Source organism: Saccoglossus kowalevskii, chromosome 16 (genome assembly GCF_978046115.1).
Source record: "Saccoglossus kowalevskii chromosome 16, keSacKowa6.1, whole genome shotgun sequence".
NCBI lineage: Eukaryota > Metazoa > Hemichordata > Enteropneusta > Harrimaniidae > Saccoglossus > Saccoglossus kowalevskii.
This window is the reverse complement of record NC_140656.1, coordinates 6,908,898-6,931,919: the sequence shown is the minus strand read 5'-3', so window position 1 is coordinate 6,931,919 and position 23,022 is coordinate 6,908,898. Positions and strand designations below refer to the sequence as shown.

General features: G+C 36.1%; 2 protein-coding genes across 2 annotated transcripts; both read left to right on the top strand.

Moving 5' to 3' along the window:
• Positions 1-12,493: 12,493 nt before the first annotated feature.
• On the top strand, positions 12,494-13,534 carry LOC146733625 (solute carrier family 35 member G1-like). Its single transcript, XM_085491491.1, has one exon. It carries the CDS (start codon positions 12,494-12,496, stop codon positions 13,532-13,534), a length of 1,041 nt encoding a protein of 346 aa, XP_085347617.1.
• Positions 13,535-20,323: 6,789 nt separating this feature from the next.
• LOC146733624 (uncharacterized) lies at positions 20,324-21,349 on the top strand. The gene is made up of 2 exons (XM_085491490.1): positions 20,324-20,642; positions 20,841-21,349. Exons 1-2 carry the CDS (start codon positions 20,324-20,326, stop codon positions 21,347-21,349), a joined length of 828 nt encoding a protein of 275 aa, XP_085347616.1.
• The last annotated feature ends 1,673 nt before the right edge of the window (positions 21,350-23,022 follow it).

Below are 23,022 nucleotides of genomic sequence, written 5' to 3'. Positions count from 1 at the left end.
ATGATATATTTCCAGTTCATGATCCTCTTTAAAAAATTCGTAAGAGTAATGAAGTCACGCCAGGCATGAATTTTATGATTGATCGGTAGAGGGCGCTCACACAAACGTGCATAAATTCTCTCGTTTTTGCATACCAATGGAAATAAAATTGAAATAGTTACATGAAGTATTAATTTACAGCATGGGTTAGGTAATTTTAAACGCCACGAAATACAATTCACGTAAGAACAAATCGATTAACAAATTTAGTTAGTATAATTTAGTATAATTAAGAGAAAATCAATACTAAACAGAGATAAATAAAACAAAATGTTTGCATTTCATTGTTTATTTCTTTCTTCCTTTCAATGAGTAAAGCAGTCTGTACACTTTTCTATATTCAGTCACAGTTTACGCATTCTTTTTCTAATCAGAATCTCCTATGTGTGTCCTTGAAAAAAAAAGGAGAGAAAATAATATAAAATTCATAGATATATAAATAGTATTTAAGTTATATGCTTGTTTTCGAAGTATAGTATTATCTAGTAGAACTGTGTGGGGAAAATTATCTGTCATAAAGAGGAAGATTGAATACGGTAAATTTCTCAATATATTTGCACATAAACGTCGTTCCATTGTCTATCATTCGTGAAAGAGTAACCTACAGAGTACATAGGTTTCCCTCGACATCTGCATAACAAGTAATAGAGTCTAGTGAAAACGGATTAGTCTACATAATACGATCTACTTGATTCGTGCTCATCACAGCTAGAAATCGGTCGATATGTTTATGTCCCTGTCGATCTCGATAAGGTTGTTGTATTCAGCATAAATCAAAAACGGACACAGTCTTCGCCATTATTCACCCGATAATGTCGACCGTCCTGCATCCTGCATCGTCATTTTTCAAGGGGTGTCCTTCTCAAATATCTATCTGCGTTGATACAGCGTCCTCTCCATAGCAAAATAGTGTTTTGATCATAGTTGTGTGGAAATAGGTGCATCCCAAATCTGCTTTCCATTCAGATACACGTGCCGTACAGCGGTGCACCCACAAAATTCTCCCTGTCGGCATTTGTTATTGTGATTGTTCCAAGACTTTAGACATCGTAAAACAGTCATCATTTACAGTCAAAGCAAAGAAAGACAACATGGATTCATCACATCACGGCCAACTGTACCAAAGTGAGATCGCAGGGGCATGAACAGATTCTAATACGTCACCCAAGTGTGTCGAAGATAAATGGGCATAAAATTTCATCAGAACGACGTAGAGTTTAAGTTGGGCACACTTTGTTGTCATAGCAAGCAGTATGACGTGCGTGTTGGGTGATTGGGTAATGTAGTATTATGTATTGCAGTGATGAACATGAACCATCTCATGGACCATGAACCATCTCACTAAGGACAGGTCTGTAACATCCTTAGTAGTATTCGTCAACAATTCCGCAGTTAGGAGACCGTTTCTACGTACATGCTCTATACAAAGTTCAGCCTCTGTCCCAGCTTTCCCAAAAAAAGAGTTGAGATTTAGTTGGCAGGAGTCCTGGAGTTATCTAGTATCTATCCAAGATAATACCTTCAATTTTGTGGCACCTTTGGATGTTGATGGTTCATTCTTCTACGGTCCGGCACCACTCTGGATAACTGGAACACTCTTGTTTAATCTTTATAGGCATGTTGATGTACTCGGTTAACAACCCTCCTCCGGGGCACGGGGTCGTAGGTTGCTGACTGGTTCATTTACATTGGTGATACGATAGCCAATTTTGTCAGCCTTCTCCAATTTCTGAGTGCACAAATCACCTGTTAGCTGACGTTTATTGATACCGTGCTGGTACTTGGTTTTCGCGTATTCGCACAGAGCTAGTTGTTTGCTTTGCAACTCGGAACCAGTATATACCATTTCAGTGGCAAACAACTCACACTTGACAATACCGAAATAGTCTGTAGGTTTGACGATGAAATCTTTATTTTCGACTGTTGGGTGCCCAACTGGATATTTCGAGGCCTTATTGTGAGGCTGCAGACAATATACTTTATCCTTCCCCGATCTCATAATACAGACATAGACATTGATACGACCACCCAGATAATAAGAAAGACTTATATTCGTATGTCCTATGTTTTGGTCCTTTCATGTTGTCTATGTAATTTACAAACATTGATTTCATATTACGTAGTTGACACATAGTTTAGTAATAATGCGCCATGACTGTCTTCATTTGTATTTATACAATTGTTTTATCCCGTCAAATTTCCAAATATTATGTTGATTACATAGATTTATGACACGCAGAATAAAAAAATAATGACAAAAAGACACAAACTAACCCTGCATCCCATGGTACAGCATGAAAAAAACTGCATTTCTCATATTATTTATTTATTTATTAATTAATAATCGGGAATGTCAATGAATATTATTTAAGGCTGAAAACGTTATACTTTCAATAATACTAACTGCAATGTTTTGAAATATTGTGCATGACTAATCTACAATTGTAATACATGTTTGTGACTCGTCTCTTAGAAATCTATGAGAATTTAAATGAAAAAAAATTATATATGATATTTCTCACCTGAAGTTCGGTTTTAAAATGAAGTTTAAAATGAGTTGGCGTAACTCCAAGTGAGACAGTTCTGTCTATGAAATGTCCGTAACTACACAATTATGTCCACACAGAGCATGGAATGAGCAATTCCCATTGATTGGTGTTGGCAGTAGACACCCTTCCAACTCTTCTTTGCGTAGTCCACCCCTCTCTCTTTCTCTGCAGTTACACGTGACTCATGTAGAACGGTCCTACTAATATCAATAATGATATTAAATAATAATTAATATTATTAAACAAACAAAGATATACGAATCAATCAAATCTACATATATATGATTCAGTTATGGAATTATCATACTTGTTACACAGTTCTTCTATCTATTTGTGCGGTATCAGTGCACATGTTGTCAATTGAGGTAATGTTTGGGGTCGAATGACCTGCGTGGAAAAGCGAACACTAGTCTACAACACATACTTTCATTAACATGTAATATAAAACATGTATAATCACTATAGATTCATGAGTAAACACAATAGTATTGAAACAATCAACTTACTAATAACTGCACGTCCCAAGCTATCGAAAGTTACTTGAGCCTTGAACACATGTCTCATATTGGCCATGGTATCGGTGTTCCCTTTCGTGTTGTTGGAGTGAATAACATTCATTTATATAAATAGATGTATTGTATCTGCCTTATTATTCAGGAAATGAATGTCCCTCTTTCTACAGTTGTGTATTTGTTCTGCTACATGACTATTTATGCCGTGTACTGAATATTTGAAATACCACGCAATACTTTCTCAACTTTAGATTAAATAAGTCATTGATATAGTTTCCATTAACAATTGTTACATTATGCATTCTATTATGCCTACATTTCGATCTTTGCGGGTCTATTTTTAAACTTTTAATTTATTATTTAAAAGAAAATATATAAATTGGAGTATTGCTTCATAGTATTTTAGTACAATAATTCATAAATTTCAAAGTGTGCTTACACCATTTTTAAAAACTTTGTTAATCATATTATCACTTTTAATCATTGTCTGTCGAATGGACAATACCATATAATATTTTGAGGCGGTTGCCTCAATATTGCAAGTTTAACATATTTCTCTCACCTGTTCAACATATTGAAGAAAATATTAACATCAAAGCATATTGTATTCCCAATTCATATATATTAAATGTCAGTTCAGTTCTATTAATACAAATGAAATATGATCAGTTTACACACCATACATAAAGAATAATAACTTATATGAACTGGAATTCAGAAGTTCTATTAAACGCTCCTTGGACATATCAAAACGTTTTGTCTCAATCCTTCTAGTTTCTCTTATTACATTTCTGTGCTCAGTATTCCATAGTTGTTCCCCACGGGTGGCTCGTCCTAAGTACGGTGCCCATAGGATGCTATCACCTGGAATGGATTTTTTTCTGCTTCTGCACCAATATAATCATAACAGATATTTACTATAAGATAATCATTATGTTCTTGCTAGGAACGAACCAAGGTAAGTGAACCATATAAACTGCGGGCAAATCAGTAGAAAACAATGACACACATTAAATAGTATAGAAAACAATGGCATAATACAACATTAAAAATACAAGGTTGGCTGGCTTTGGGACAATAACATTTCGGGTTGTTTTTTGGTTTACTTGGGGAATAATAACAAAATAGCGAGGTCTCATCAAAATGTGTCTATAATTGTTTCCCCTCTGAAGTAACTCTCAAAAGTTCTGGTGAAAAAGTTCGGGTAAATACATTATGTTGGCTGAGGGGATCTGGCCACAGCATATACTTAATAATAATATAAATGCAATACGGCACAAAATTAAAGGAACAAGTTGACAAACGCAAATGTTCTTCCAAATCAATTAAAATACCAAACTTTCACTGACAAACGGGCCAATTGGGCAACATAAGGCCACCAGCTAACTGTATTTGGCGGAATTCGTCGTATTTGTGTGGACATATGTCACACACAGTATCAGCGTTGACTAGGTAACATGGTTAACCATTATTTTAGTAATTAAGTTATGTACTGTCACATCCCAACGCCAGTAAATGACATGGATCGCCAAACAAAGATTAAATCACTATCAAAATATAAATTTATTTGTATTGTACAAACAAGGTATCACTGGATGGTACAGTATACTAGGTATACAGACATATTTACGGAAAACACCAAGATTACCTATCTAGTATATGGATATTACTCAGGATTACTTACAATGAATTAATATACATTCAATAATGTTTACATACAATACATACCTCAAATATCAACAACTCATGACTATAAATTATGAATGGGCACATTAACCTATAAAATCAGAAATGTGCATACAATATCATCGGCATCACCGCCGTATTCAATTCGTTACGAGCTAAGGCAAAGCAGTCAGAACATTTCATTAGTATGTTATCTTTACACCAGACTACGGCTACGTACTCCGATTCGGTTATTTTAACAGTGGCTTCAGAAACACAACCGAACAGTACTAATTACTACATAAATTACACTCGATTGGGGTCCAATACGATGACACAATAATAATATAACAACAACCTTAATCAATACTAACAATATTATAATTATTCAGAATGCTTGCTCCTTAAAATAGAGGGACAATTACTTTACGACATTGTGATTTGTTTTCGTTTTTATGCAGAAAAAGTTAATTAGTCGGCGATGTTCACGCATCTCGCAGTTCTTTGGCTGTGACATTGAAGTAGTCAGGCTACCAACACACACTTGAAGTAATTGCTGCACTCAGCAAAGAACGGTATAACATACATTCAGCATTGGAAACGTACGACCGGACGTAACAGTGTATACATGTGGTGAATTGGCACCCAATTGTGCTACACGACATGTGTCAACACCAGAACATTGCCAAACCTGCCGACTATTAGAAGTATTCTAATGAATAACCACGAATTATAGTCAGACGACACTTTTATAGAAAGCGCCGTACACCACATTAACCTATATGGACTTCGATTACACAGGTGTTATTGTTTTAATATAGATGTTTGTTATATTCTCGGTGGTAAAATATGTTATTAATGAAAGCTCGCACGAACTAACAAATTGGTAGTTGAAGATGTGCAACAAACACGTCGACTTACAGTGTATGAGGTGCGATATTTAATATTTTTGTTGATTTACTTTATTCATCTCTGCACTACTACATATCTCATCAAATAATAGGATGTTAGTCGTGGGGCAGAAGTACGTCACAAAATGTTCCACACAAGAAGCGCGCCAATGTACTCTGTTCAGACTGTTGTGGAATTCCAGTGTAAACAGCTAACAGCAATTGACCTAAAGTACATTTGGAGGGGGTTTCGATTGTTGTTTCCAATGGTTTGGGTTGCCAGGCGGCGAAAATGCCCGGATGTTTGCTCCCGTGATTATTTATATATTATAAAATATGCGTTCATTATACTGAATATACATGTGCGCACGATGACAGTAAGAGCATTATTCATTTATCTTTTAATACCATTCATCAACAAATGGTCCATTACAGATCTCAAACTAGAAAGATGTTTGACTTCTTTTTGAAACTACAACCTACCACTGGGGGAAATGGAGTCATTCGAAATGAAGAAATGAATCCACTGCACCTAAAACACAACTACTGGACAGTATTGCTAGGAATTACAATGGGATTACTCTCAGGTGTAGGTTTGGCTATTTCTAATGTTTTTGCTCTGTTTTGCATCAAGATTGGTTATTCACCATCCCAGGTTTTACTTGTCAAATCAATGATGATTGTGGCAATAACTATCCCATTGCTCGTCTACAAGGGAATTAATATTCTGAAACTCAAAAAGAATGACACAATTTTGAACATTGTGAAAGGTATTAGTGAGAATGGAGCAGGCCTAGTTTTCTATTATGCCATGGATGGGGTCGGAATGGGAGATGCAGCCTCAATAGAAGCAGGAACATTACCAATATTTGCATCTATGTTTGCCTGCATATTCATACAAGAGAAGTGTAAACTCCACGACTGCATTGGTATTGTCATAAATGTCGCAGGAATTATATTAGTATCACGACCTCAATTCATATTTGGTAATAACACATATTCATCTGCACTCGGATATGTGTACGCCCTCTTATCAGGAGTGGGGATGTATGTTGGCACAGTTTGTTCTAGAGCGATGTCTGATGGTCTATCGCTAATAGTTGTTGTATTTTATAATGGGTTATGTGGTGCTATAATTATGTTAATATTAGTGTACCCTACAAGTAGTGATCGGATGTATACATTGATACCTGCATATCCTATCACAACTGCATATCTAGCAGTGATGGTATCATTGTTTCTTGTTTACTTGTACTCCTACAACAGATCTCTACAGTTACAGAGTGCTTGTAAAACCACTATACTTATCAACATTGCTATTTTTGTAAGCTTTGAAGCTGATATCATTGTATTTCATAAACAAGTGGTTACCTTGGAAATAATAGGTGCTGCTTTGGTAATTCTTAGTTCTATTATTGTATTTGTGTTTACATACTTTGAAACCAAAGACAGAATAGACGATGAAATAACACTCCTTCAGAAACCAGAATAAAAATGTAATACATAAAGCCGTATATTTAAAAATATGTAATTACAGGGTGTTGCATCATACCCGCATACCAAAGATTATTACATGTCTAAACCTTGACATAGTTGGTTGGTTGTATTTAATATATCTTAGATACAAATGGCCTCTGGTATCTCGTTGAGTGCGAGAGAAACATATGACTTAATTTTAGCCAGAAATACACGTCTTTTCTAAACCATCCTTGCATATCTGCTTCAAATACCAAAATTATCTAAGTAATAACAAATGTCGTGGATTTCGCACTCTCAACGACATCTCGGCGGTCATTTGTAACTAAGAGATATTAAAAACAACCACACAGCCATGTCAAGGTATAAGCGAGTAATACACTTTATAGTGTGTGCACGTAATTATTCGTATATAGCTCCTTTTTAAATATAAATCACAGTTTGCACGTAAACGAGGTGAAATAGACAAATTTTATTGTTTTCGTATAAATATAAATTTGATGTTCATGGCGTTAACATAAAGGCTCGCTTGAAATGAATTAGCAATTGATAATGTGAAACAAACGCGTCATTCAGTGTATGTGTTGTGATATTCTCGGTAGTGAACATCTGGATATGTTTATTACATGACATCCACGACCAGTTAAAATAGCAATCAAAAACTCTAAAAAAATGTTTATTGGGCTAATTATACATAAGTAGCATCTATAAATTTGGGTACTCGATTTTAGGTATTTTGTACTACACATTAACATTAACAACAGCTAATGCCGCCATATTTCAAGTTACATTGTTATATTTTGCTACATGAGTATTATACATGAACTATTTTAGTTTTCTATTGTTCTTTTATAAACAGTTTTATGTATGGCATCAATTTTGTTACAGGACACGTATATGATATGCCTTGTTTCGAGGTATGTGCACGCCGTCGCTCTAATACAGTGGTTGATGTACAATTGGGGAGAATCTGCAGCTTTCGAAATTCTTTTAATCATCTCCCCTAATGTAGTTGCCCCAATTGGGGAGTTACAATACCATATAGCGTCGTCCGTGGTATTTGAAACAAATGACATTCACTCCAGTACAATTTTGTCGGGTGGAATTCGAACGCCGGCATAAGACCAACATTGTTATTGGTGGCATGCATTTTTGCCTATGCCTCTTAGTCATCGTCTATATAGTTTTTTGGGGGGTTTTCTTGGAAAGCACATTCATTGATTTTTTTCCACCAATATCGAATTCAGTCCTAAATCAAACCAAACTTTTCTAATTAAAACTAACGTGGTCAATCGTCGATAGCACGTTGGTGTCGATCAACTACTTCAAATCTTTCTTGCAGATTGTTATTTTATGATCAACTTTATGAAGTTTCTCGATTTTAAGCCTTTCAAGGTTTTGTCAGCAGTGTTGAACTCACGGACTACCATAATATTCAGGTTGCGATTATATGTTGCTAAGTTGATGCATCGGTTTATCGCTGCTCGTTCTACACTGAAACTCGATTCCCCGTACTTCTCTCATGTTTTACTGCGCATCTAATCATTCAACTGTCGTAAAACATAATTGAGATATTCAACACTGAAATACTCGAATTCAAGGTTCTTCCCAGTTGATCTTATTCATTCTTTTTAAAAAACAGGGAACATCGTTTTAGTTAAAGCGCGGTGGTCGTCGCGCAGCGCGTGTTCGAATTTCATGTAATAAACAATGTATTTTACACGCGTTGTATACGTCGCTATGAGTCACATATCGAACAGGACGCGACACGACGACTGCCGCCCTTTAAATTTAGAAACTGTATTGTAAACAGTATCATCTTACCGGCGAAATGAAAACAAAACAAAACGAGACACTTACCTTTCATAGTTAATATTCCCCATCCTGCATTGTTATCGTACTTTAATGTCATCTAGATACTGGATTCTAAGAAAAAACAAATATGTATGTTTTTCTATACGCTACTGAAGTACTCATCTATGAATACAACTTAATATTCACCAGTCGGCAGAGAACCGTACATATCCGTTGCTAGGAATAATCATACCGCTTTAGGTAATTGTGTTGGTTTTAATGATTCTCTGACCTTAGTATCAATATTAAGTTTGCATGCATTGCATTGCATTGGGTGTGTAAGCTCATTTCCAATTGTATTGGAGAATTACCTAGGCGAGTTGGTCCATCAGTTATGCATTTACTACCAGGATGATGTGATCATGTAAGACATAATGTAAGACATTCAATGTCCATATGAAACACCTGACTGGAGTATTGAGACGACTGTGAAGTACAGAGCCAAGAAGTCTGAGTTTGCTTTGCCAGGAGATTCATTTTCTGGGCCATATCGTGCACACAGAAACGATGAAGACTACAGCACTGCATGAATTGCCCAGTCATCATAATATGAAGGAGGTGAATACATTTTTGGGGATGGCAAGCTATTATCTCTATTATCAAGAAAATTGCTAAGCCACCGAGTGATCTTACTGTGGGATTGTATCAACATACTTAAGCCAACAAAGAAAGCATCAAAATATTCCTGAATTTTCATGGACACAAAAGTATTTCCTACTGATAACCAGACTGCTAAAGTAACCGCGGATACATTGATAGGGCATTTTGTGTTACACGCCTGTATTCTGATCAGGGTTAAACTTTAAGAGTAGTGTGATTCGGCACCTGTGTGATGCCTATGGAGTTGTGGCACCCCCACAGAGCAATTTTATCAAACGTTACTTGGTATGAACTGGAAACAGCATGTTACTACAGTGGCTCATGCATATAACTGCACAAAGCACGATGTGAATGGTTACACTACGTATTTCCTCATGCATGGACACCGTCATTGTTTGCGTTTTTGACATATACTTGCGCTTGGTCACTGAGGAGAAACGCGCAGAAGACATGGATGAGTATGTTAGAAATTGGGAAAATAGGGCCTTATCGGCAATTCGTTCTATGATAGGAAAGCCATGTGCAAGGTGCATGGCAAACACCAGCTTGCTGACCAGTGGGGAAAGGATTCATATGTCAATGTTAGACCTGAAAATTGTGGTTATTAATTTATGAGATGAAACTTTAGAAATAAGGCAAAGTGGCGGAACCTGCAGCATAACATGTTGTTTTCTTTTCATACACTGCCAGGGACCAGCTAGAAGAGAACTGGTCAAACCTGTCAGAAGATTGAGGAAATGGAGAACCAAGTGTTGCAGCAAACCTCATAAAGATCTTCTGAAGCTGATTGTGACAATGAAGCTACATACTCTGACAGTGGGTAAATTATTACGTACCCACAAGAGCAGTGTACTGAAGAGCAATTAACTCATGATGACACTGCTGGTGATCAGTAGGGAGGATCCAGAACAGCACTCCTCTTCTGAAGGTGGGAGTTGGCCACCCTCTGTAAATGTACTTTTTAAGGTGACATTTATAGTTGTCCTTGTTAGGTCGCTGCCATTAAAATTTTTTTTCATTTCTATAAGTCATACCTGATTTGGTTGCGTGTCTGCTGTGCATTGAGGATTGAGCTGTTCTATCCATTAGTATAGCGCCAGACATAAATATTTCAGACTTCGGGTGTTATGGTCAATTGACAGTTGTCTGAGTTTAGTGTCATGTGAACATAGGCGTCTGTTAGTATTGTCGACAAGTTAGCGCACTCGTCTTATGTGATGAGGCGCTACGCTTTGTCTGCAAGTTCAGACAGTGTGTTGCTTACTGTTATGTGAAATAAACACTTTTCTAGTTTCACTGTTACATTAGAATCTTGTGCGCCCTGGTGTAAAAAAAGTCATTTCGACTGTGTTGCCCTATTTCCCCTACATTGAGCAAGATAGAAATCAACTCATTAAATCAATTCCCGTACGAAAAATGACTAATTGCGCTATAACTCGAAATTTGAATATCATTAGGGTATGTTGTTGTTTTATTCATTTATTATTTGAATATTTGACAATAAAAAATGTTTCGGTTTTTGTGTAATTAATGTGCGTGATTTCATCGGAGAATGTACTGAATTGACGAGCTATTGTGTTCCTATTCGTCCTATCATTCAAATTGTGGCAGGTTTTTGAGATATACTGCAAAAAAGACAGAGGGCGAGAAAGTTGGGTTCAGATGTATACAGACACAGCAGTATGTAACTCCAGCGTGTAGGTAATGTAATTTTAAATTATAATTTGTTTACATCCTGCTATATAGAAATCAGCGTTGATAATATACAACCCTAACACACAGACACAATCTGAGGTACAGACCACGAGTGTGAACATACCTTACAGAGTAGTAAGGTTTAGTTTGATAGATAATGAACAGTTGGCAAATCTATAAATAGCACTGGCATAAAAACATTGTACTTTAGGAATACGCAGAATTCTACATTGTGGTGAAAATATAAAAATAGAACCTGGATTAAAATATAACCAAACTATTGAGCCCCTTAACAGAATGACTGATCACCACAATGACGTCCACACAAAATAGATGGTTTATGCACTGACAAATTGCAACCAATTTGTCTATTTACTAAACGGCTTCATTGGTATTGTCATAAATGTTGCTGGGATTATATTAGTATCACGACCTAAGTGGAATCCCCGTTGTGTGTGAAAATTGCATTATAACTAGACATTATATGACACTCGTTTGATATATAATATGTTTAAAAATAATTTCTACAAATGAACATGTCAATTATCAATAGAAAAATTATTAAGATTCCATATTCATAGTGAAATGCATTAGAGTTAGATTGAATAATTAGTGCAGCTTAGATGGGATATGTGTTAACTTAACAATTTCGATTTTGCATGACGTCGTACACCAAATTACCACATATAGAGTTCGTTTACACGGGCATTAATGTATATAGTCGCTTTTCAAAATATAAATCACATAGACGAGGTGCGAATCGCCAATTATTATTACTTGCATATACAGATTTGTTATCTTTTTGTGATAAAATATTGTATTAATAAAAGCTCTACGTACAGTGTAGGTGGTGCGATATTTAATATTTTTGTCGATTTTATTTATTTATCCCTGTACATTTCTCGTTAAATAATAGGATGTCATTTTTAGAGGTAAAAGTACGTCACAGAACGTTTGTCGTAAGACGCGCACCATTATAAATGTATATATATGGGATCTGCTCAAGCAGCTGTGAAATGTCATTGATTGTTATTTTCAAAGGTTGGGGTTGTGCAGTGAAAATGACCGGATGTTCGCCCCCGTGATTATTTATATATTTTTAAATATTCATGCATTATACCGAATGTACATGCGCGTACGATAGGAGTAAGGGATGTATTTCATTTATCTATGAATGCCATTCGTCAACATATGGTGCATTACAGACCACGAAATGTTTGACATTTTTTTGAAACTACAAGCTACCACTGGGGGAAATGGTGTCATTCAAAATGGAGAAAGCATTCCACTCCACCTGAAACACAACTACTGGACTGCATTGTTGGGAATTACAATGGGAATACTGTCAGGTGTAAGTCTTGCTATCTCTGATGTATTTGTTATGTTGTGTATCAAGATTGGATATTCACCATCACAGGTTTTACTTGTCAAATCATTGATGATTGTGGCATTAACTATACCATTCCTTATCTACAAGGGAATTAATATTCTGAAACTCAAAAAGAAGGACGCTATTTTGAACATTGTGAAAGGCATTAGTGAGAATGGAGCATGCCTAGTTTACTATTATGCCATGGATGGGATTGGAATGGGAGATACAGCCGCAATAACAGTAGGAACATTACCAATATTTGCATCTATGTTTGCCTGCATATTCATACAAGAGAAGTGTAAACTCCACGACTGCATTGGTATTGTCATAAATGTCGCAGGAATTATATTAGTATCACGACCTCAATTCATATTTGGTAATAACACATATTCATCTGCACTCGGATATGTGTACGCCCTCTTATCAGGAGTGGGGATGTCTGTTGGCACAGTTTGTTCTAGAGCGATGTCTGATGGTCTATCGCTAATAGTTGTTGTATTTTATAATGGGTTATGTGGTGCTATAATTATGTTAATATTAGTGTACCCTACAAGTAGTGATCGGATGTATACATTGATACCTGCATATCCCATCACAACTGCATATCTAGTAGGGATGGTATCATTGTTTCTTGCTTACTTGTACTCCTACAACAGATCCTTACAGTTACAGAGTGCTGGTAAAACAACAATTTTATTCAACATCAATATTGTTGCTGAATTTTTAGCTGATGTCATTGTATTTCATAAACAAGTAGTTAATTTAGAAATAATTGGTGCTGTTCTTGTTATTCTAAGTTCTATTATTGTATTTGTGTTTGTATGCTTTGAAACCAAGCTAAGTGTAAGTGAAGAAGCAAAACTTGTTCAGAAACCCAAATAAAACCTAAAACTGCATATTCATGTAATCACAAGTTATTTACATACGTTACACCATTTTTCTTTTCATTTTACATGATATATATTCATATATTAGGTTGAAATATGATTCAGATTGTTTGAAAGTTAATTGAAGATCTATTTGTATTTGTTTTCTGGACTAAGAAATTATTTATTATTTCTCTCCAATTTTTCATATTGTTTTGTTCTTGATCTTATAATTTGCCCCTCTGTTATGTACTCGTATTCTTTATCTAATTCCATTTTGGATTTATCTAGTTCATTTAAACTTATTTCATCAGTTGACATTTAAATTATTCACATTATTTTCACATTCTTTAGCTTGTCTTACAGTATTTAATAACATTAATGTAAAAAAATGGATTGCCGAGTGATCTGACCTCATTCTTTCTTCACGTTTTTCCAAATCAATAGATCTGCCTGTACGCATATATATGTATTGTGTACATGTATATAACTATATTGGTAGCATCAGTCTAAATTATCTTCCAAGTGATAACAATATTTAATATTATTGAGTGTTTGATTTATTATTTGATTGCACCGTATGTCCTCATGACAAAACAGCAAAACCAAAGTCAAACACAACCAGACAGCGTTTGTTTAAAACTTGGTAAAAGAAAAACGAAATAAGTAGACAGCGAGGGGATACCTCAGCTGACTGCTTTGATGAATAAGGCTAGTATCTCTATGTGTAAGTGTTATCAGCTAAGTCAGTCAAGTTCCCTGAACACAAAGCCAGTATTCACAACACATTTTTTCCCCTGTTTGTCACATCAATTCATGTAAATTTGATAGGCTAAAACTATATTAGGTATCAGATTAAGTTCAGAACCTTGTTGCCAATCTGTGGAGACAAGAATCTCTTTCAGAACTGACCCCAAATAAATGATTGAGGTATTTCCACGGGCAACAGGTTAGACTTTTTGGAAAAGTAGCTGCATTGTACATATTAATGACTCACGCTCACCATTTTAGCTAGCAGAATTAAACGAATGACGTCATGTTTGGCATACTTCTTGTGAATTGTGTTGAATTGCTATGAAACAAATAATAATTCCACTTATATAATAATTCAAGATACAAATAAAAGTCATATTTAATGTGCTTTGATATTAATGTGTTTCAAACTGTTAACGTGTTATAAATAGTATAAATATTATTTAGTGAGTTTCATTTTAACAGATTTGAATGTTGATGTTTTAAGCATATTCATATATTTTAGTTCATTATTTGTAAAAGAGAATGATAAAATACACACTATTATGCTAACCTAACACTAAAATAAGTACAGTTCACTCCCATGGCCAGTTTCCCCATCGCAAATAGAGTATACTGGCCGATTATGTTATCACAAATCTGTATACTGATGACCATAGATTTGAATCCCGCACTAGGTGACTTGGTCATGATGCGTGTTATATTATACAAACCTAACACACACAGTATAAAGAGAATAAAATACCCCCAAACTGAGTTGTGACGATGCATCTTTTATTTTTTTCTGAAATCGTCCTTAAACTTATGATTGTTTATGAAACCTGCTTTGTTTTTTCCCTCAAATTCTGATTTTTTTAACTAACACTGACGAGAAACATATATTTTCTTTTGGGCCGATTTTCAATTTTTGATGTATTTATTTGTTTTAGAAATATTTATATTTGTGTGAAACCTGCTTTGTTTTTTCCCTCAAATTCTGATTTTTTTTAACTAACGCTGACCAGAAACATAAATTTTCTTTTGGGCCGATTTTCAATTTTTGATGTATTTATTTGTTTTAGAAATATTTATATTTGTGTTTAATACTTACTCCCTCTGTAACAGCATATCCACTAAACAAAATCTCAACTGGGTGAAAACAATATAAATGTAACAAGATGAGAACTATGATATGATCCAAACGGCGCTGTTTTATAAATTGTCGTTTTCTTTGCAGTTTTGTGTATTATATTTATTATATTAAAGTATTTCACATTAAAACAAAACATAGTTGAACTCTGGTGACCTTGCCTTTTTTATATAATATAATTCCCTTTATCATAGTTTGTTTCAATATAAATATGCATTGTCATAATTAATTTTGAATACAAACAAGTTTTGGGGTTGAACCAACAGTGGGGAATCAGTCTACCGAATGTCCTTAAAAGATGTAAATTTCTTACAAAAACATTGGTGCCTTATTTGTTTAATTATTTTAAGGAACATAATTTCCTGCTTTATTGAAAGTAATTGAGATATTTTAGAATAAAAATCAAATGTCTCATTGCAAAAAAAAGTGCTGCATTTAGATGTGAATAGATTCATAAAACATGCAAGATAACAGAAAAATTTAGCTGGCTTTAGTTCAAGTATTTTGTACAGGTGTCTGTCAAAAATGAATGATTCACTGAGACAAATATGAACTGCCTCATTGTGTGACTACTGTACAGTGTTCTCCACAATCCAAATTAGCTGGTGGGCGGCCTAATTAGCATAAATGTGCATATTAATTTGCATATCATTTACATACATCATTCTCGCGTTTATGACATGACCTGCAATACACACTAAGTTATTTACTATTCTCTTTTTAATTTAATTTAATTGGAACATGTTACAATTTTTTGAAATACAAACAGATTGGTCACTATCAATATTTACGAAAAGCAAAAAGTTTGAAATCGGTGATTTATGCGTTCGCAAATTATTCTGCGTTCATGAAATGCAATTCCAGTAACCAAGAGCAAGTACAAAACATAATTGAGTTATAATGTAGAAAATATACGAGATGATTTGCCCACGAAGCCAAAACAGACAATTTGTCAAAACAAAATGCATAACATTTTTATTTGTGGCATCAGTACTCACCCGTGCCGACGGACGGTAAGATGCATTTACGCATGTACAGCCACCATACGTTGCGTTTTCACACATTGTTTTGGAATTCAAGAAAAAAATGCTAGCAATCGGCAAAATAAAAGAATCTGATATGTTCTCGAAAGATTAGACATAAAAAATAGATAAATTGAAAAAAGTACGTGGAAAAGATAACTAAAATATTATTCAATTACAAATACTCGCGGTAAACTAATCCAGCAGCCATGTTTGATGTTTATTACCGCTTTCCGAATTCAGTACACGAACACCCAGAATGCGTTGTTCCCCTATGCAACTTAGATACTAAATCGTTACAGCGCCAACAGCGGTGGGTAGCAGACGGTCGTTGAATGGGGTAGGTCAAAAGGGCATCAGTTTGCCTTCTCCATGCTGTTTTCACAATGAAAATCGAGCGAACGTTGTAAATACGGCTAGAATTTAAATTTTTGTTTGAGTTTACATGCAATCGGCTAATATATTTGTTTATTTTCTGTGCATATACATTTCGTTTGTATTTACTTCTTTCTTTCGTGATCGGAAGAAGATTATTAAAAATACAGCTGTAAATTGAAACCATTGTAGTTGCGTATTGTGAGCAATAAGTGGAAACAATGTCGGGCGACAATGAATTCAAGCGATTGACACATTGCCATGAATACACTTGATAACTGCTTGCAGACTTCCAATGGACATTGTTTATGTTTGGACTGTTGAAACAATAGCAAAATAAAGGGTTGGGCAACTACTCTTTTGTTTAGGCTTGGGAAGAACAATGCAAGCTTTTTACAAATAATTTCAGCTGGATGTACGTTGGTGGGCGGGTGTTGAGAGTTACTGGGCGGCCGTAAAACTTGATGGGCGGGCGAGCCGCCCGCCTAAAACCCCTTGTGGAGAACACTGCTGTATTATATGAAAAGTAAAAAAACACCCTTTATGAATAGCTATCATGTTGCAAGCTCTGCTTTGTATGCAAATCAACTTAAATAGTTGGTGTCCAGTGGAGGGAGAAGTCAACAGTACTGTTGCCTCCTGAGAAACTACATCTTCAAACACTGCAATCTCTGAAGTGCGTTTTTAAACTAGTATTATAAAAACTCTATCATTCTGTTCTAATAGCTGAAACATATTCCTGTGAGTTTTCATTTGTCGAATGAACTGTTTGTCAAATACAGAATACATATATTTTAGAATAATTTTCTTTTTAAAATGTGGATGAAATGTTTTGCTTTTAATGTATTTTTTATGTATTGTTTTTGATTTGATAACTTTTGACTAAACAGATTTTCTATTAGCTTCAGATCTTGATCAAAGTTTGGCACCCAGTTCATACCAGTGCTTATATTGATTTTCTGACATCTTGTTTTCTGTAAAGATTTTATTGGTAGGTTTGCAAATGTGTATCAGACTGTGCAATCTCTCCATGATTTGGTTTTGAAACCCACTATGGGATTCTGAGATACATTACCAAGGATATTATTACAAGATAAATCATTTGCTTCATTGAACGCATACAACAATGCATATTTCCACTGAGATCAGTGACCTTTGATGTGTATCACCAGTGATTAGTCAAGTAGAAACAGTCAAAATATTTTATCAGATTTTCTCAATTTTTGCATGATATTTTCATACAGGACATCTGTTGTTCAAACTCAGGGAAGACTTTATACTGATGAATAAGGTGACCAAGTTTGATAAAGTTTGGAATAGAATTAGTAAAGTTATTATGCACACAATAACAATTATTAACGACGACGACAACGACGACGACGACGACGACGACGACGACAACGCCGGGCAAAATTTTTCCCTTAAAATACCTTTCCCTTCCATCTTTGATGGTACGGGCAAGGTAATAAAAACAAAACTAGGAAATGTGCCACCCGACATTTAATTTTTATTTTTTTTATTCTGAATTGTTTTATTAAACTCATTCTTTCACTGCGGTAAAATAAAGGCTTGCAGATTTAGCTGGAATGTGTGGGAAACTGTTTTTGTTTATTTTTCCCGTCAGGCGGACAGCGTCACTCTGTATGTTTATGTTCATACTTACTTTATACTCTATTTATGTTTGATCTTAATTATTGTAATCCTGTTAATTGATTTAATTAATCCCTGACACCTGGTCAGCGCAATGTATTGTTTTTGTGGCACCTTTCATGTGCGCTATATAATGCGTGACCATATTCAGAGTTCTTTCAACCATCAATCGAACGTCTCTCTGTGATATCGTCTTTCCCGACTTATGTATTTCCTCTACCACATTTTTGGTGCCGAGAACCAGCTGCATTGCTGAACCTACCAACACTCAACAAAAAGTTGCAGTCACTAGTATACCAAGAATTTAAGATGACAGAACCAAGAACGAATCTGTAACAACTTACGAAAAAGCGAGATGTTAACAAATCGCAGCTAACCAGACAGTTACCGAAAGAGGATGATAAATCGAAAAAAGACAAACTAGACGAAACCGACATCGATGTGCTTCAGTCAACCATCGAATACATTGAAGAACGAATCAAACTGGTACGTGACCTAGACGAACAAATACTTGATCTCACCGACGAAGAAAACTACGAAAGACTATGCACTGATGCCGACGATTACTATATTCAAACTCAGACTAGTAATACAACAGACTCGCAACGGCTATTGTTTAAGGTGTTAATCGGCTTAATTGTATATGCTATGCGTGCCACGCTCTGTAGCATTGGCATAGACACCATCGAAGTTTACCGAACACTGAATATTCTGCACACTTCGCGCTTCTTCGGAAATTGCGTATTTTTTTGTAAAACGGATCCGGATATTTTTTAAAAAAACGAGAGATGCGTTCTTGACATTTTGACCTTTGCAGCTGTGTAAGAATTTTAAGAATCGACCAAGAATCAGGGGAGTTACAAGTAACTGAATGTGTTAGTGTTTACCTCAAATAGTTTTTGAATATATAATGAGCAACTTTGAAACGATATTTCTCGCTGTTGCGGATTTTGCGGAAGGTTTCCAATATTTTTTCGGAGAGAGCATATCGCTGCGTTTTGAACGATCATACTTCTTTGTGTGTTACCCGTTTTGTTTTCGTGTTCCGGGATGCCGAAACATCAGATAGCTAGTGTCATGTACATACTAATTCTCTCAGCGTATCAGCGTGATCCGGTAACGGTAAAAACTGGAGGTGTGTTATTTTTGTCGCGTTCGACTTCATAGTACGCGATCTACGCGTTGTTCAGTGACTGTTTCAATTTTCTATTGTGTGTCAGTATTGTTGCTATTTCGAGTTTCACTGATTTTGTTTGACTTCCGTCATAGTTTTGTATAAAAATAGCCCAGTATATTTCTTCTTATTCTTAATTTCAGGAAATAAAAAACACGAGATCGATCAAGGGTTGCAAAGTTCTACAGAAAAATTGTCATTATCTTCGTCAAAATGTTCTCCTAAAATAGCTTCCCACTCGTAATTATCGTCCTCAGATTCGCCAAATTGTTCCGTAAATGTCATTTTCGAAGTTCACTGTCAACTACTGTCGTCTATGCCACTTCCTGTCTTTATGTCTAGCGATGCATCGCGATAGTTGATTGTAATATGAATAGATCTCGCGTTATTTTGTGAAATACAATGAAAATGTTGTTGCTCAGCAACGTTTACTCGGTACGATAAGAACTGATAACCTAAACAAACGTGGCACGCATTACTTCAAAAAAAACGCCGCGTTGCGAGTCTGTTGTATTACTAGTCTGAGATTCAAATAAAACTCCGCCTCACTCGATACCAGCGGGTTTTGAACAAAGCAGAGAAGATATCGTCTCAACCAAATCCAACTGCCGTCACAGAAACACCGCATTGAAAAAGCGTTTTTGAATGTCAACCTTGCCGATGAAGATCGCCAATATACGATTTTTTTTGCTATAAAAGCCGATGATTCTGACTGAAAGTGACTTCCAAGTTTACCAGTTTAAATCAGTATCATTTGGTTCAACTAGTTCGTCATTCATGTTGAATGCGGTTATTAAAACACACCTCGAAGCACAGTCATCGCAAATAGCCAACGAACTAAAGAACAATATTTACATTGACAACGTATTGACCGGAACTGAAAATCAGAAAGAAGCGATAAAGTACTACCGCGACTCGAAAGAAATAATGAAGAACGCCGGTTTTAATCTACGATTATGGGCTACAAACAACACAACACTTCGTAATTTATTGAATAACGACAACGCTGCTGGAAATCAACGCTAGTTAACGTACTCGGATTACTATGGAATACTTCCCATGATACTTTGCACTACTCGGACAATATCAGCAATAAACGTTACCTTGGCAACACTGTAACTAAGCGTGAAATCGTGGGGTACACGTCAAGTATATCTGATCATGGATGTACTAAGTACATCCATGATGTTCTTAGTACATCCATGATTTGATCCATTAGGGCATTTGTCACCAGTGCATATCCACGCCAAGGCCTTCATCCAACAATTATGGAAAGCAAAACGACCATGGGATTCACCAATTCCACAACACCTCATCACAGAATGGCAAAAGATACGCCAAGAAATATCCGATGCCAATAAGATTCTTATACCACGCCGTTCTAAATTTAAGGGATATGGAGCAGCTGTATATCTGAGAAAAGATAATGACACGACTCTAGTGCTCTCAAAAACACGCGTATTTCTAATAGAGGAAACAACGATACCTCGTTTGGAACTTATGGCAGCCGTAATAGCGTCTCGTCTCACAACGCTTGTGAAAAACGCCTTAACTACCGTTAACATCACGTCAACTACGCTCTGGTCGGATTGCCAAATCGTCACCCACTGGACACGCAAAACAAAGAAACTTCCAGTATTCTTTGAGAATAAAATAGATGAAATCCGAGCCAGAAACTTCGATGACATAAAATACTGTCCAACAGACGATCACCCAGCCAATCTATGAACCAGAGGTATGTCAGCAATTGAACTACAACAATCGTCATTATGGTGAAAACGTCCGCAGTGGCTAGCAACTGGAAACTGGCCTAAATGCCAAGTATTTGACAAACCAGAACACCATATCGACTTGCTTGCCGGCCCGGGAAATATCGCCGATGTCGGAACATCGCCACAGCGTGTTGCTGATAACATAGCATCGCGCCCGCGTAGAACTGCTGCTACTATCGCGAGACTACGAATTCAAGATTTCGCACAATGATCCTATTGCATCGTGAATCTATGCGAACAATATTAACTCACATCGTTTTTATCTTTGTTATATTTTTAAATTAGAAAAATTTGTGTATTGAGCTTTGAGTGTTTGCTTATAATTATCGATTATTTTGAATGTGTTTACTTGATAATTATTTGATCAGAATTCAACTCGCCAAGTATGCAATTTAGAGCTAGTTTATTTCGATATCGTTTGAATTACTTTTGGCCGCCCGGAGAAATGTGGGGAACTGTTTTTGTTTATTTTTCTCGTCGGGCGGACAGCGTCATTCTGTATGTTTATGTTCATACATATGAAACTCGGGTATTTCTCGCACCAAGTCCACCGCGAGATATTTCGTTTTACGCACAATGGAGGACGTGGATAACCGGACATGAGCTGCGGTGCGAATTTCCCAATTTCATAAAAATAATCGTATTCGAATCTCAGGCTAGCTAATTTGGCGTGGTGAGGAGCATACAGTCATTTATACCGCTTGGGGGAACGAACAACCAACTTGTCAAATAAAAATAAATACAAATGTAAAGTAAACAGATTTAATGTTTTAACTAGTAATTTACTCAATATAGAAACGCCATAGCAACAACATGTCTAAGTACAACGGCAATTTCCGAAATTACAAAATGCGTGCTTTACAGAAATTTTACAGTGAAAACACAATAACTTTACCGCTATCGTCAGTTCTCATTGAATGATACATAACACAATAATAAACTCATGTCAACAAAATCGCCAACCAGTTCACAACGTCCTGTACAGTCCTGTACAGTAAATTCGCTGACCACGAGGCAAGTATAATCAGCGATGACGCAATGGCGTCGCCAGAGAACACGGCCACTCTCAGGAAATCACAACTACTCCTGATGATTCTAGGCTCCTCGATCTGATGTACGTCAAGTTCCCTGAGACATACGTTGCAAAAGATCACTCACCGCTCATCGATCAGTTCCCGAGTCGCATCAATTCGGTCATCGACGACACAGTCCAACGCTGTACGCCCACAAATTTGGTGCAACGAAAGCTCGACAGTCCCTTTGGTTTCTTCGCAGCAAGGGAATAACATAAACTCGTCCGTGGGCTGCAACACCGTGAACTCAGTTCTTTCCCAGCTTTTCATACGCTGACTTGGTGCTTTCCAGAACACGTTCGTGTTCACGGTTTCAACACAATCTCGCTTTCGGCTACTGCCATCTTTGTCTGTCCTGCACCTTCTTCTCTTGCGCGCCGAGTGGCGCGACATCATGGGATGCACCAACCAGTGAAGCGCGTCTCAACAGGCGTCAATCATGAGACCAAAACTTTTCCATGACGTCACAAATACGGGTTACCATAAAAAATAACGCACGGGCCCGTAGTAACAAGAAATATAAAGAAAACTACATAGATTTAAAGAAACAGTAAAA